General features: G+C 46.2%; 2 protein-coding genes across 4 annotated transcripts in view; both read left to right on the plus strand.

Annotated features, from left to right (window-relative positions):
* LOC149348631 (testis-expressed protein 2) overlaps positions 1-4,721 on the plus strand; it is a 36,160-nt gene extending 31,439 nt beyond the window's left edge. For both annotated transcript variants that reach the window (XM_089588227.1, XM_089588228.1), the window contains exon 14: positions 239-4,721. In XM_089588227.1, the coding sequence (XP_089444353.1) occupies positions 239-310 (72 nt within the window). In that variant the 3' untranslated portion in view covers positions 311-4,721. The remainder of the gene's footprint in view (positions 1-238) is intronic.
* Positions 4,722-9,601: 4,880 nt separating this feature from the next.
* LOC149348632 (meteorin-like protein) overlaps positions 9,602-15,956 on the plus strand; it is a 62,034-nt gene continuing 55,679 nt past the window's right edge. Inside the window, exon 1 of one of the 2 annotated variants that reach the window (XM_089588230.1) lies at positions 9,602-10,221. In XM_089588230.1, coding sequence (XP_089444356.1) covers positions 10,070-10,221 — 152 coding nt within the window. In that variant the 5' untranslated portion in view covers positions 9,602-10,069. The remainder of the gene's footprint in view (positions 10,222-15,956) is intronic. The other variant, XM_089588229.1, reaches the window with a different exon arrangement.

Here is a 15,956-nt window from a genome sequence, read left to right on the forward strand (position 1 = left end):
GGTAGAGGCACTTTATTTTTCATTCTTATTAGGGCTGCCTTAACATGCTCCTTATGCTTGGCTGAGCAGCAGGTGATTTCCCTTGCTTGTCGGGTTGCTATTGATCGCCTTTAAACATCAGTTTCTTCTGTTCTTGCGACTGTCATGTCTTGTTGTGCATGTCACAACTTTGTGCACAGCTTTGCGTGGTCAGTTTGTTTACTCTTTTTTCTTTTTTGTCATTTTATGTCCCCCACAGAGGGTTTTCGTCATGCCCAACATGGACGACTTTCTGGTCCCGTTCATGTACAGTGATGTCACAGAATCGTGAGGCACGTTTACGTGCGACCCGGCCCCACTGAGACTAAAAGAGGTGACCGACGCCGACGACGGCACAATGTTTTGTCTGCCACTGCGTCGGCCTCGCGTGTTGGAGAGGACGTCCAAGTGCACTCGGAGATTATGAATTCTCTGTTTTCTAAACCCCTTTATATATATATATATACACATATATATTTTACTGTGTCATTCTTGTGTACATTTTTTTTCCGCCCATTTCAAATACTTCTTCACGCTGAGTTCTTTCACCGGACGGCTTTCTCCCTTTCTCAGTCTTCATTTCTGTGAACAGAGATCTGCTGTTGTGATTGTGTTAGATTTGCTGTTGTTGTTCCAATGCATACTTGCACTAGGCTACAGGGGGAAAAGCGACGTTGTGTTTGCGTTTTACATTAAAGCGTGTTCTTCATTCCTAATGGCACTTGTCTGCACCTTGATATTGCTGATGTTTTTGTCACCAGTTTTGTTCGTTTCTTTTTGTACTCTTTTTGAAGATAAAAAGAAAAGAAACAACCATGGAAAATGCTAGCGATTTTTTATGTATGTTGTGTAATGGTTTGGGCATAATGCCTCTGCCTCAGTAGTTTATTGATGTTTCTTAGCCTCTTGTGCAGCTTTTTTGTGCAGTGCTATATGCATGGCTTCAGCATGACTGAGGAAAAATTTGCAGGACTGGCATATCTGATATAGCAGCATTGAAGGATTCCTACGTGCTTGGCTTGTTCACATGGATACCTTGCACGTATATTGAAATTTTTCGTTACTCTGGTGCCGGCGTTATTCACCAGTAATCGTTCGAAAACTTCTTGGATACCTGCCCGGCTGTACAAAGTGCACGTTATTCAACTGAACTACTTTTGCCATCTCCTGGTAGTAACTGAAGAAGCACCATGATCAACAAATTTGTTGGCCACACATTTTGTTGTATGTGTATGCAGGAGGCAGCAGTATTCAGTTTGAATGCGCTATCTTTGCGCAGTTTCACAGCGATTGATATACAGTGGCATTTTTCACCTATTCGAGTTTAAGCTGCCAAGACCAGTACAAAATATCACCTCAGAAACACTAACCTCCTTGCGAGTTTTGTTATGAACAAGCCACGGGTATGCACAATGAAATTCTTCAGTGATGTTTGGCAAAGCTTGCAAGGCCTTGCATCTAAATAATGTTCATGATGTGTCAAGACAGTTTTGTTTAGAAAGGATATAGTGTGGAAATGGAAGTGCTTGCTTCACAAACATGCTGCAAAAAGGGGGATGCTGCTTCTTTATTTGTTCAATAGTTCAGACATTGGGCACTGTGAACTCTGATGGTTGTGGTGCTTGTGCAACCTGGTAGGACGTGCATGGTATGGCATTTATCGAGCTTAATTTGTCGAGTGCACATGTGGACGGCTAATCCTTTCCGTACAAAGTCTTTCACGCCTTCTTAGAGCCTCGAATTTTCAGAGAGACTTGTTGTCTTTCCGTGGAGTAGAGGCACACACGGCACTTCGTCCCATGTCGTCGGTACGCTCGGAAACGTGAAGACGAGCTATAGTACAAGGCTAAGGTTTCGAAGTATTATCACAGGAGGAACAAGGTCTAGAAGGGGGGGAAGAAATTTTTGCATCAAGCTTTTTTTTTTTTTTACTATGGCAGGGAGAGAAGTGTCTTCCACAAGTGTTCCTCTGAAAGATACCGTTGAAGTGGGCTACTCCAGGTTGCGACATGCTGAACACGCGCATTGCTGACGCCGTTGCGGGTCTCTCAGGTTTTAAAGTCTCACCAAAGTGAACCTGTTGTTGATGGCTGTGCGATCAAGGATTTCCTTGAAAGCCCGTTGCATTCTTTGTGTACCTCGATGTTTTTTTTCCTCTTGATGTCATTTCTGTGATCCGTGTATCACAATGTTGTATTCCTCCGCGACTTCATGATCTGGCGATTGGCAGCAGCTCCCGTTGTGTGAGGTGCTGGTACTGCGTGGTTTGTGCAGTTCGTTCTCGATGTTACTTCGTGATGCGAGCTGCCGTGCTCGGTTTGCATTTGGTGTGCTGTGCTCAGCATGTTGTAATAAATACTCTTTGCAAGCCTAAGCGAAAAGGCAAGAGATTTTTTAACGGGATGCAGTATTGTCTTTTTGAGGTGTCGCTCTGGTGATCTGTGGTGCTTTAGGTGTTGTGTTTGAATCGCCCAACGTTTCATATGCGCTCGTTTGTGTCACCGCCCGCCCGCCACACCTGCTTTTGCGATACATGCAGCAAGCTTCCTGGTGAAAACATCCGAGCACTCATGTGTAGTCTTCTATCGCACATCGAAACTGGACCGAAGGCTCTACAAAAATGTGCTGTGCGGGAAGTTGGATGCCAGGATTTATATTTGCCAAAAATTTAAAGCAAAGCATTGGTGTGGTTTTACACTAGGTCTTTTGGTTGTCGCAGCGTGCAGAGCTCTTCAGTAATACCAGCTGTGAAACGACACCTCGAAACCCGGTTATCCTCTGGGGTCATTTTGTGCAGGGTAACAGATGGTAGCGCCACCTATGAGTCACAAGGTCAGTTGTTGGTGGTGTCCTACAGCTTTTGTTTTCTGCAGTGCCGAGCAGTTAGTTTTTAACACTGCAGGTGGCGTGACAGTCTGCTAATCTTCTAATTTTGGCCAAATCGGAGCACCGGATTTTGATGCTTTGGTTATACCGGGTTACTCAGCTGGCATGATCAAAGAGCTGGGTGGCATTGTTGCTTCACTTTGCTATGACAGCCTTAAACTTTTTTCTTTGCTTTATGACGGTGTTACACACTCTGTGCCAAGGCACATCTTAACCACTCTGCTGCCAAGAAAATTTCAGACGCAATATCAGGCTCTGTCGACTTTGTAAATTGTTATACACGCTTGTTGCACCACAGCTAAACTAAACCGGCAGTGTCGTCAAGGCACTGATGACATCTGAGCTTACATATCTTGATACACTCATTTTGACTGTACCTTGCTTAGAGGGTGTGAAATTGTGGTGCAGTCTAGCGTAGCTTGAATTAAAAAATTTCTGTAAAATTAAAGCACACAATTTCTCTTCATTTCAAAACTGAACTTGTCTGTGGGTTATCGATAGTTGGTGTAAGTAGAAAGAGATGTGTATTTATATTTAATATATATTACGTGCGTATGCTTTGCTTTGTGTATTTAGTGTGCTGGGCATACTTGTAGTTTGTATGAAGTGGTCTAAAACGAGACTACCTTGGTTCCCTTTTTTTTTGTCACTTGAATTTAAACATCATGTACATGTGTCTGAGTGTCGTAAATGGTTACACAATGTGCAGTATGCAGGGTAGTTTATCTGCATATATTTTCAGGGGGGGTCGTGACCCGAGGTACCAAGGTTGTCTGGCAAGAGAGCCACGTTCCGTCCGAAGCTCGCGAGGCTGTTGGCGCAAACACTGTTTTGTATCTCGTGCATTTTCTTTTTATCTGCACATGTAACCCTTTTTGCAGTTTAGGCTGACTTTTGGCCACTGGGGACCCATGTGAAAGAAATATGTGTGGGTATTAAATTAGCCTTTTTTGATTTACTACTTTACATAACATGTAAACTATGCATAAACACAAACATGTAAATGTTAGTTTGCACGCATCTTTACTAGACAGAGTAATGTGCTGTTTAAGAAGGTTAGCTCTACTAAAGACTGCTTATATGATGCCTTATATTTCATGGGCTTACAGACACACTACTGACATTGTTGCTAGTGTGCAATCAACCTTCCCAAGTTCTTTTGATGTGCTGGGATTTGAGGCTGCAGTCTCAATGTAGACAAGCCCTCACAAAAATGTTATTAGACATTTCATGTAATGCGTATAGAAGCTCTCGACAAAATTTGATTAGTCAATCTGTAGAATGTTTGATGGCATTTTGTGATGAAGCCTACAATTAAGTGTTATGCCTTCTAGCATGTTTGAACTGATGCGATTTTATGCAAAGGCTTCTAAAGTAGCTCAGATGACGTGCTCAAAAATTATGCAGCTTGTATTTTTGTTGAAAACTCGTTTGAAAGGTGCCAGAGATAATTCATGGATGCAACCAATGTAGAGGCTTGGCAGTTTCTTGCACATGTGGACTCCATCAGTGGCCACTGCCTTTGTCCTGGTCTACGGTTTATAGCTTTTTGGCATTATGTTCTTTTCCCCTAGTCTTTATGGTGCTTGAGTCCTTTATATCTGGTGCAATGCAGAAAAAGAAATGAGTTATTTTTAGCAAAGGAGATGTGTGTACTATGTTTTATGTCTCCATTCTGTGGCATGTTCTAGTCTGTCTGCGGTGGATATCTCTTTGGGGAGATTGCACAGTGAATAGCAGAGGTTTCTTTGCTGGCACAGGAAGTTTGCACAACATGCACTTGTCATATCATTTATTAAAACAATCAAAGTTCCGTATTGAGTTGTCAGTAGTGTTTTCTGCTATTTTCTTTTGTTTGTTCACGTGCTGACAGCCTCTCTCTTGTCCTTGCTGCTCAACATTAAGTATTCGATAAAATTTTATAGGATGCCTGAGGGTGTGGCTTCACTGCATGGCTTGCATTTATGTGGTTAGGCTTCCCTGCCCTCTTAGTTGGGTCTTATGGTGGCCGTGGAAATTTTTTGATCCAGGTACTATCGGGGTCAAAAGTGATATACTCCACGCGACCGGAGCCGGAGCAACGCAAAACCATTTCAACGCCATCTGCAGGCGGCATCTCGGACCCAGACAGCCAATCTGCGACCTTTATTATCAGCAGGCATGTCGCTTGACTCGTTGCAATGTTTCGTGATTTTGCTCGACAAACTGCCGAGCGGCGTCGCGGCAGTAGCAATCTGGTGGCCGTCTTTTCATTTTGTGTCTTCTTTTTTTCAACGCGCGTTCGAGATATGGCTTGAGAGCCGGCGCTCGCACCGTCATGATGCGATCAAATGCCCGCGCGCGCGTGGCTAAGTTGTCGTGGAAGCAGCGCATTTTTGAAACATTGAAACGAGCCAAGCGACATGCCTGCTGATAATAAAGGTCACAGATTGGTTACCTGGGTCCGAGATTGCGCTTGCAGATGGCGTTGCAACGCAGTTTTCCGTTGCTCCCGCTCCCGCAGCGTGGAGTATACCACTTTTGTCCCCGATAGTACATGGTTCATGAGGACTGGACAGACCTCCATTAAATTTATTGAAAGGCGTAAGACCACAGTGAACTGCTCATTACTCAAGCTGACAAGACTACAAATGTTTCACCAAAAACATCGTATATATTAAATAGTGCACTAGTGTAAGCTGTGCATTTTTAGGTTGCTGCTGCTAATTAAATACAATTTCAGTTGTCTGTATTTAAAAATTACTTTTAGTTTAAGTTCGTATCTAATGCAACTGCGAGGATTTATGCATGTTTGCAGTGCTCAGTTGTAGCTATATATGGTTGCTTTCTCAATACGATACAATGGCAAATCTAGTGTACTGTCGCATGGTTTTGCTGACGCAAATGCTTTCAGCACTTCTTTCTATAGATCGGCAATACTCCTGCGTGTATGCAGAAATCCTGTGCGAAAACTACAGAACTCTCCTGCATTTTTACAGGAGCACTGTTGCTTCCAATGCTCAAACTGCGATCGGGCGGCTCAACAACAGAGTTTTCGCCAATCACACAAATATGATGCGTGTGGGGTCGGGCTTCAAGAAAAGGGGACATATTGTGGGGTGGCACAAGCTAAAAGCATAGGCCTAAATGTACACGCAGACTCAGTCACACATTCGCGAGTGAGTCTTGACCGATTATGGAATGGTTCTATTCCGAATCTTTTCTGTTTTTCCCAGTCATTGTAATTGGCTGGAACGACACCACGCCCTGAATTAGCTCACCAGCATTGCTTGAGTCTTCCGAGTAGATTCAAAATAGAATCATCCCGACTCATGCATGTAAGTTTGCAGGCTTTACTGCCCAAGTTTCACACATGTTGTGGGCGCTTAAAGATGGTCACATAGGGATGTTTATGCGCGGGCGTAAAACTGTCCATGCTGCTAGGTGCCTGATGGCTTCTCGGCATTACGTATATTAAATGATCTCTGCTTCTGCTTCACGAGCTTGATTAGGGTAAACTGGCATGCATATTATTAGTTCCAAATTCTTTTTCTAAAGGTTTTGACTAGTTTGGTTGATGTGCTGTGCATCAACTAAGAACGACAGCATACTGAGCAGTGTGCATTCGCAGGGCGCGGGGAGATTGTACCCTTTTTCCCCTTTCGTTGCCACCATGCTCGCCCATAGTTATATGCTTCATATGAGCATGGTTTCGTGTTTAGCATAAGTGTCGATCGATCAGCTTATTCCATGCCACGTGGCAAGCAGCACTGGTGAATTTTATTCCGTGCCACCTGGCAAGCAGCACTGGTGAATTTTATTCCGTGCCACCTGGCAAGCATCACTGGTGAATTTTATTCCGTGCCACCTGGCAAGCATCACTGGTGAATTTTATTCCGTGCCACCTGGCAAGCGTCACTGGTGAATTTTAATAAAATCGTTTACACAGTCTGGCGTTGAAAATGTGCAGCAACGAGCGTTGTTGTTTGCTATGGGAACAAGCAGGAACGAGCTTAATAAAGAAATTTATACCACGTCCGAAAATGATGTCTTGTTTTTTGTTTGAATTTTATAAGTCGATGAGTTGTAATCTCCAGTCATTCCTTGCACACATCACCCCTGTGATGTGTTTCGTAGTTACGCAGCTTCGAAAGCAAGGAACAAGCACATATGCGAGCAGCAGATCAAGTTCGACAAGGGAGGAGGATTTCTCTCCAAGTGGCAGACTGGCAACAATAAGAGCAGGAGCCTTGTCCGGTTCCTGCATGAAACACTTTACATGATTTTTTTTAATATGCAGCGAACCGAAATTATGCCTTTAAGGCAAGTATGCGAAATAGAAAAAAGGGCTCCTCGCTCCCCCCCTCCCCCCCTCCCCTAAGCGCATTTAAATTGAAAGCACTTGCACAGGCTGAACAGTCGAAGACAGTGGGACGTAGTGCAGATTCTTGCCTACTAAGCGCATTCGAGTTGTATTTCTACTTGTTTCGGAAATGCAGCGGAAACGTAGGCGCTTATGTTTTAATTCTATTTGCTGGCAATTAAGCTCATCCTGCTGAGAACTAAGGTTTCTTGGAAATTCTTGACCTGTCTGGCTTGTCTGGGTCGACCTGCATTCATTCAGGTTACAGCCTTCAAAAGTCATGCGTTCTTTTATTTGGGGAGGTCTATGTGCATGGATCTGGGGGCCCGACGTGTCGCCTTCACCACAGCTCCCACGTTGCCTTTGGGACCCACTGCCTTTACGGCATACATGGGGACCCTGAGAAAGTTTTCCATTATCTAAGGCTGTAATAAAAGTCTAGGCGCGCCATGCCAAACTGCACATTCAACGCGATAGCGAACAAAGTCGCCTTCCCTCCCAGCTACACGTTCGGAGCCGTTTCCCGCCAAAACCGTGCGCCCACGGCCTCTTGCGCCGCGTTGACCAAGCAAGAAAGAACGGACACTGCGTCCGCAAATATAAATGTACAGTCTGTGCCAAAAGTAACCCGGCACAGGTGTAAAGAAAAGTGAGACCTTGTCCTTACATTATGGCACCGTTCGATCTTTAGGGCTGCTGTAAGTGTTCCGTTATACGTTTGAGAAGCAAAAACCTGTTGCTCGGTTACTTCTGCCAAAGGGGGTACGTGGGTTGTTCGCGCAGAGGAGGTGGTCGAATCAGCCATAGCCTTGCGAAGTAATTTTGCGAAATTTGTTTTTGTCGTAATGCGGCACAAAATTTTCGGCAGGCATGACGCCTTGTGGCGTTGGTACGACAAATTCTGAGGTGGTCCCCTTGGCGCCATCACTGTGCTCGGCTTCTCAGGTTGCATGGCTTGGGAAAGGAACCTTCGCCTAGGGCGACCACCAGGGCCACACAATTGCTCAGAGCTAGAACTCCGTCGCGGAGTACTGGCCAGCTGCATATTGTGAAAGTGACCGAATATCTAATAACATATCTCCTTTTCAGCCATTCTCATTTCCTCACCCACGTGTAACGGATGCAAGCCGGCACAAAAAAAAAAAAAAACGAGGCAGGTGCGCTGACAGACCTCGATCGGTGCAGTCAAACAATTGCGATAATTTGAGTTCCGTATCATTTTGTTGCGCGACCCATCTTACGGCGCAGTTTGTAAATAACTGAACATGGTGTCAAGAAAGGCCTCATCTATATGTAACAGACTGTGGCTCGATCAACAATCCTCTGCGGAACCACTTACCACCACGAGGGTTCAGCGTAACTGCAAAGTGGACTGAGTTTTTGCGCAGGTCTTAGCCAATGCGCGATTAGAGAACAATATTCAAAGTTCATCTTGGGGGAAAAACACAGCGCACTCCAAAGACACGGACGAAGAAAGAAGACGATAGAGCTCTGTTCAAAAAGTGGGCGGGAAGACATGGGTAGGCAGCTCCGTATCGTCTTCTTACCTCGTCCGTGTCTTTGGAGTGCGCTGTGTTTTTCCCCCAAGATGAACTACCAACTAGCCCGCTCTTCCACCCATTCAAAGTTCGCACCGCGCCGCCGTGAAGAACTGCAACCCAACCAGTTTTGGAAAAGCGCGCCTTGATCCCTTTGGGGATCTATTCGCGAGGCGCCGCCACGGTAAGCACGAAGTAGGCCACCAAGAAAACTTGCAGTCCAAACGTGTCTTCTCGCCAAGAAAGAATCTGACTCACTGTAATCTCCTGAAGTGGTTTGCTTTTTAGATCAATGCGCAAAGAAGTTTCTATCCTGTAATCACAGCTAACGCTAATGTTGAACTACTGCACTCATGAACTATGTGATGAATTCAAAAACCGCTCCATTCCTTGATTACAAAAAAAAAAAGACAGATGGTACTTTAAGTTTTCAGTCTCTAGATGGCGCCACCATATAAATCGCTCCAGCACGTTTTTTGAGCGCGATGTGTTTGGCGCCGCGCTTGAACTGCTGCACTCGACCATAGTCCCTCAATGCTTGATGGATTGATGGACTAGGGCTCAACTCTGTGGTAAGGGAGCGGAGGGGCCTCCATAATGACGGCAATAAGGTTTTGAACCTGTGAATTCAAAAACCGCTCCACTCTTTTAAGTTAAAAAAAAACAGACAGGTGGTATTTTCAGTTTTAGTCTCTAGATGGCGCCACCATATAGAGAGCTCCAGCACATGCTCTAGCACGCTTTTGAGCGCGAAGTGTTTGGCGCCGCGCGCAACCCGTCGCTAAACCCCCCAGGCACTTCGCGGGCGCTACGGTTCAAAAGCAAACGTCCTATCTCCCCTCTCTTTCCCTCTCTCGAGGTCGCCCCCGCATGCCGACCAATGAGGAGGGGAATCCCGCTTCCCAAACCGGGCCGCCAGGCTCCGCCCCCGACTCGCAAAGAAACAACCCGGACGTACCACCACCACCACCAGCGCGACCACCGGAGCTAGTCCGCGCGGATTTGAGACGCGTCGGTCGGACAGCGCTGCAGGTTGCGGTGTGGTGCTTTGTGCCAGCGGTGTGCTCCATTTCCTCTCCGGTTCAGGATTGACCGCGCGCTCTTCGATCTGCTGTTTTCGTGTAGTGTGGTGGTTGTTGTGACGTTCGCCGGCTGTGGTGTTTCGGGCACGGAGATTATGTCGTTGCGGCAACGGCGACCACCACGACCGAACCCGGGTGTGACGACGGTGCCTGACCGCTGCTGACACGGCGGCGGCGGCCTCTTCGTCGTCGTCTTCGACAGCATGGAGTGTAACAGCCCCGGAAGGCCTTTGGCGAGGCGCGCTGCTTGGGCGCCAAACTCAGTGCTGCAACGGTCTGTGGTGTGCATTTTCCTTCTGCTCGCGTTGGGACAATTTGTCGTCTGCAACGACTCCGGCTGCGACTGGGATGGCAGGTGTGTACGACTTTAGAGCGTCGTCTGCTGCATGGCTACTTTTCGTCTGCTTTCCTAGCTTCTAGATTTCTAGTTTTTTTCGCATGTGTGCAACCGATCGGACATTGCAGCCGCCATGTACCGTATTGTGCGTTTTTATCGTAAAGACTTTCAAAATTGTTCTTACCTCAACCGCTGGCTCGTTAGCGGTGAAACTGCACACAGAGCTTGCGTATTATGGTAACTTTTGTTTCGTAGCAAGTTTTACAACGGTACTTACTTAGTTAAGCCGTGCATGATGCAAAAGCATAATCGTCTGCGTCGAGATCGGCGTACAGAAACCCAAAACACCGAGTTTTTGCTGAAGGGCGGCAGTAGCGCCATCTGTTTTCCACAACGAAATTAAACAAGAAAAACACAGCTCAGGAGTTCGCGACGTCGTCCTCCGACGAGCCACGAAAGCAGACGATATAAGCTGAATTGGATAAAGCCATTGGACGAAAAAAAGACGTCAAACAATATTCTTTTAACGGCACAGCCTCGTTAAAATAGTTGTTTCTGGCCTTTTTCCGCTCAGTTGGCCGGAAAATGTTCGCAGCGCTTCAGTTCTTGAAACGCTCGCCTTGGCGCCTTGTGACGCTTTCCACTGCAGAAGACAGATGGCGCTACTGCCACCCTTCAGAAAACCTCGGTGTTTTGGGTTTCGGTACGCCGATCTCGACGCAGACGATTACGCTTTTGCATCATGCGCGGCTTAACTAAGTAAGTACCGTTGTAAAACTTGCTACGATACAAAAGTTACCATAATACGCAAGCTCTGTGTGCAGTTTCACCGCAAACGAGCCAGCGGTTGAGGTAAGAAAAATTTTGAAAGTCTTTACGATAAAAACGCACAATACGGTATATGTAACGTACGGTACACACCTTGCGTGTTCAGGTGGTAAGCCGCGCGGATCGCAGCCATATCGCTCTGTAGCAATGCGACTGTAGTGCATACTTCGGGTTTAGCATGGTGTAGCTAGCATATACTCCTCGTTGTAAGAGACATATTCGAATACGCGTGAAAAATGTGCTGATAGATAGTATTCACAGCGTTTTTTTTTTTTTTTACATTTCACTCTATTGTCTTATGCAGATGAAACATGCTGGTTACGCTTTCTTTACTGTGAAACAAAACCTTATATTCTTGTCGTGTGGAGTGGTACTTCAACAAAGTGCAGAAAGATGGTGTAGAACCTGAAGAACGGTTGCAAGCTTTTGTTGGTCGTTCTATGCACTTCTGTACAATTGACATTTAGTTTAATTGCGGCATGTTAATTATTGCGCTACGAATTCGTAACCACATTAAGCGCCATGAACACGTTACATATTACGCTCGCCAGTGTTCATCTCTCACATGACAACACTGGGCTGTATGCAGTTTTTTTTTTTTAATCCCTGCAGTGAGCAAAGTCCCTTCAGAATAATTGGCCTCGTCCGGCGTAACATTTGCTGAACGAGCAGGTGAAGGAGTTCGAATCCTGCCGCAGTTCTACTGGTTTGTAACAGCAGGGAGCTGAAAAATGGCGCCCGTTGGTGTGACATTTCGTCGCTCGTTGAACAAGAGCTGTATGTTGTCACCTGTAAACACCTTCTCCTTGCTTCCCGATTTCGCTTTTGGATGATGATGACACGACAAATATAATGCCCCGATGCTTTTATGTTTAATTCATCTTATCCTCATTACATCTGCGCCATTCACGTGAAAGTAACATTTAGCCGCTGTAATTAGTGGTGCAAGTAATATCGCCTCGTACACTAACTACCCGGTGAAAGCGGCTTGCGCTTCCGTGGAGAGCTGTCAAAAAGGCTGCAAATCTTAAAAAATAAACGAAACCCGAAGAAGATTGAACAGTCACGGAAGGCGAGCTGACGCCACCGAAGATCATCGAAGCGTTGCAGACAGGTCTTCGTTTGTCTCACCGCCTTCTGACTCACTCAAAGCCACCCTGCAAGGAAACCTGACTGCACACTAATGATTCCTTTATTTGTTTACTTCGCTGAGACGCTTCCTTTGGCATTGTTTTATTTTCGTGATGGTTAAACGTTTTGAACATATATTCACGTTTCAGAGAATGGATTGGCGCCACTAAGTCTAATACTAAACAAAGGATCCCGCCAGTGCAACCGGCTTGTTGGGCAAAGGACAGAACAATACGCAGCTGTGCCAGCGAAACCTACAGTATGTTACGTTATGAGTCCCTAAACAGGGGAAATGAGGAAACTAAGTTCTTTGTATACTTCTGGTTCTCCAACATGGCGGCCGCCTCATCGTTATTGCAAGCCGTGTGCGTATACAGTGCAGTAAGCGCTTAGAGAGAGCACCTGATTGGTATTCAACGCTGAACACAAATCAGATCGAACATGAAACCCAGCGGACGAAACTTCCTACAGATTTCCGCCTAACGCCTTATTGCAAGCTACTTCCTTTCCCCGCTACAAATACATCTTGCAGTTAAACTTGCTCGAAGTCAGTGCCGCGCTGTGCCTCGGTTCCAGCAGCGCGTGAACTTTGCAAGAGCATATGTGTGTGTGTGTGGTTTTGGTACTGCGGAGTTCGACCACCGCATAATCCGGCTGACATAAGAACCATAGCCCGAAGTGTATACCAGCACCGCGCCCTTCCTTCCTCGCGTGGTGAGGCAGGCGAAGGCCGCTTCGTTTTCGACGTGCATAACGCTTTTAGAATGCCGCCACACCTCGCAAATATTCCCATTGGAGCCGCAGTCTGTACGAATGTTACGATTGTATATATGCGCGTGCATATATGTATGTCGAGTCCACCTCGTATGCGCACCGATGGTAGGAAAGGCGCAAGCACCGACCGGACAGGTTAATTATCTCCGCGTGCGTTTCGATGGCGCGCTCGCCCCGATTTTGCGTCCTGAATAAATCGCCCCGCCGTAGATTCGCGAGATAAGGATCGACAGTCTTGTTCCGACTCCTAATTGAAAATTCTGCTTATCTCTTTGATCGCAAATATCCGCCTGAGTCGAATGTTGTGTATATCGACAGCAGACGCAAGTGCTTGCCGAACGCAGACGTTATAAAGTCGGTATACGGCCTGTGGAAACTGAGCTCGTTTGTTTTACGGATTAGTGTTGTATTTGATTTTTTTTTAACGATGATGCGGCTCGCTTTGAGATTTCGATCTGCTGTTAGGTTTAAATGTTTATTCGAATGTCGCTGCGTATCTCCGTAGCCGTTTCGTAACAGCGCTGTTGGAAAGTAGTCGTATACATACGAGCACGATAGCAGGCGGCGCTCTCTAACGCCGGGGACTCGATATAATTCGAACTCGGTTAACTCGAACTTCCGGTTTATTCGTATTCACGCTTTAAACTTATGGACGTCGAGAGCGTTAAAAGTGTTCCCCTTGTTAGAGGTCCGCACTATTCGAACTAAGTTTTCGATTCTCTTCGGAGTTTGAATTACCGATTCGGTTAACTCGAACTTCCTGTTTATCCGAACTAACGCTTTAAACGTGTCGTCATCGAGAGTGTTGGAAAGGTTCCCCTGACTGAGAGCTCCGAACGATTCGCAAGTTTTTGGGTCTTCTTCGAGTTCCAATTATCGACTTTTAATTGCTGCCCCTTGTGGTAATTCGAGTTGTTCGTAGACGCACGCGATGAAATGCCGCTGTTTTTAGCTGCCTTGCTTCCTTGTGGTTTCTCAGCTTTCGGCGGGCAGAAAACCGGCTGGAAAGTTGCGCTGTGCAGAAAAAGAAAGATGGCGGCACGGGCAAAGGCTGTAGACCTTGACAGAACTGGCGTGCCGCGTTGCGTCGGGGATATATACAGCGCATTAGCAAAACCGGTGAGTAAGGATGGTAGATAAGAAACTCGACGTTCACGGCCATCCACCTGTTCAGTGGCCCCGTCTGTCCTTAGTTCGCACGGCGCCGTGCACACCTCTTCCGTAGAAATGCGAACTGGTAAGGGCAAGAAATCTGAGTACGAAATACACTGCGTGTTCATACTTCAGGATTCCAAATGTCAAATTCTTGAATGACGTAGTCGCGTGACAGGAAATTTTATATTTGCTTTGTAATAAAGGAGTAATTACTCATTGTCATCCACCCGAGCGCAGCCATACGGCTACAAAGGAAAGCTATACAGCTTTCTCAGAAACTTCGTAAAGAAAAATTCGTCCTGGTCCGGGGTTCGAACCCAGGACCACCGCTTCACCGGAGCAGTTTGTTTGTTAATGCCATTATTTTCGGAGTTGGTGCTACACGTCCACTTTTAATGCCATTATCGAAAGTGACGATGACGATAACGCTTGCAAGGTAGTCAAAAGTTTCATCTTAATATAAACATTCCTAATGAGCAGAATATATCGGGAACGATGTTCAAATGTAATGTAAAAACGATTTTCCAGAAAATACGGCTGTTCCTGCTTTACAAGTCGAAAAAGTAGCCATAAACTCGCATGTCAGCACATAAGTCGAGACTACCAGTCAATAAGGCTGGTTAAAATGGCGTTCTTCGCATCGAAAATGCGGTTTAGGTGCCTCATCTGGCTGAAAGTTAAGAATGAACCATTTTATAGTGGGCTAGGCAGTTGTAACTGACAAAGCTGCATGCTTTTCTGCGTGTGGAATGGGAACGAGAGTACACATTGCACGGGCGAATGAGTTGTGGCGAACTCAGTGGGTCGCGAATGGCAGTAAGGCTAATGCCATTAAATTTATGCGTGTGGCACCGCACGAATGCCATTAAAACTTAAGGCAGTAAGCACTTAATGGCATTAAGCACTTAATGCATTCGCGTGAAATCTTCGCGTGAAATCTTCGCGGCTCTACTGGAACGAAACGGCAAATGCCTCTCAAAGGAGCTCCTCCAGCAAATGCCGTCGATAGGTTTCCATGGCGTATTTAATCCCCTTGGACCTGCTTAGCCTAGCCTAAGCACCCTGCGTCATGGAAGATCAGCCAACTCCATTTGTTCGAGGGCCTACTTTCAGGGGCATCTACCGCTTCGATATTGAGTTGTACTATATGTATAGGTTGTACATATAGGTAAGATTAGAGGACATAAATGTTGTGTCCATATGTTGCCGGTGGAATCAATGACAAGACTTCTGCTTCGGAGGACCATGGTTGGCCGAAATTAAAACGTTGTATGCAGTGAGCGTTATTATACTAGTGCTAATTATCATTAGAAGCAATCAAAATCAACTAGTTGCACATTCCAGGTTCTTCCACAAGCCTCGACACGCATGTATACCGTGAAATCGTAATTCGCTGCCGACCCTTGCAAGAATAAAATAGAACACATTTCCGCGCAATTAGAATCGTCATAAACTCCCTCTGTACGGTTCCGCGTGCATCATTAGGCGAACATAATTGGGACGGGTCAGATGAGCTAACGGCGCTCGTCAGGGGGGGGGGGGGGGGGGGAGCAGAGGTCCGTTGGCAGTTACGCCAGCTGCGATGGTGCAGGTGCGGTGGGAGAGGGTGTTGGAATGCGACGGTGTGTGGCTGGCTGGAGGCAGCGCTTGCAGAATCGCCAATGGCGACCAGAGAGAGATGTCCAAGGTTGTTCGGGACCTGTCCCGCGACCTGCTCCTACCGTTTTATGAGGTTGTAGCGATGCGGCCGATATAGTCGCATCTTGAATTCTTTCACTTCATCTTTTTTTCGTATTTTTTTTTTGCGTTGGCCGCGGCACGAGGCCAACTGGGCGTTCGTTCCGTAGGTTTGTATGGTTAGACAT

The sequence above is a fragment of the Amblyomma mixtum genome, chromosome 4, assembly GCF_055824585.1.
Source record: "Amblyomma mixtum isolate Tamu chromosome 4, ASM5582458v1, whole genome shotgun sequence".
Lineage (NCBI taxonomy): Eukaryota > Metazoa > Arthropoda > Arachnida > Ixodida > Ixodidae > Amblyomma > Amblyomma mixtum.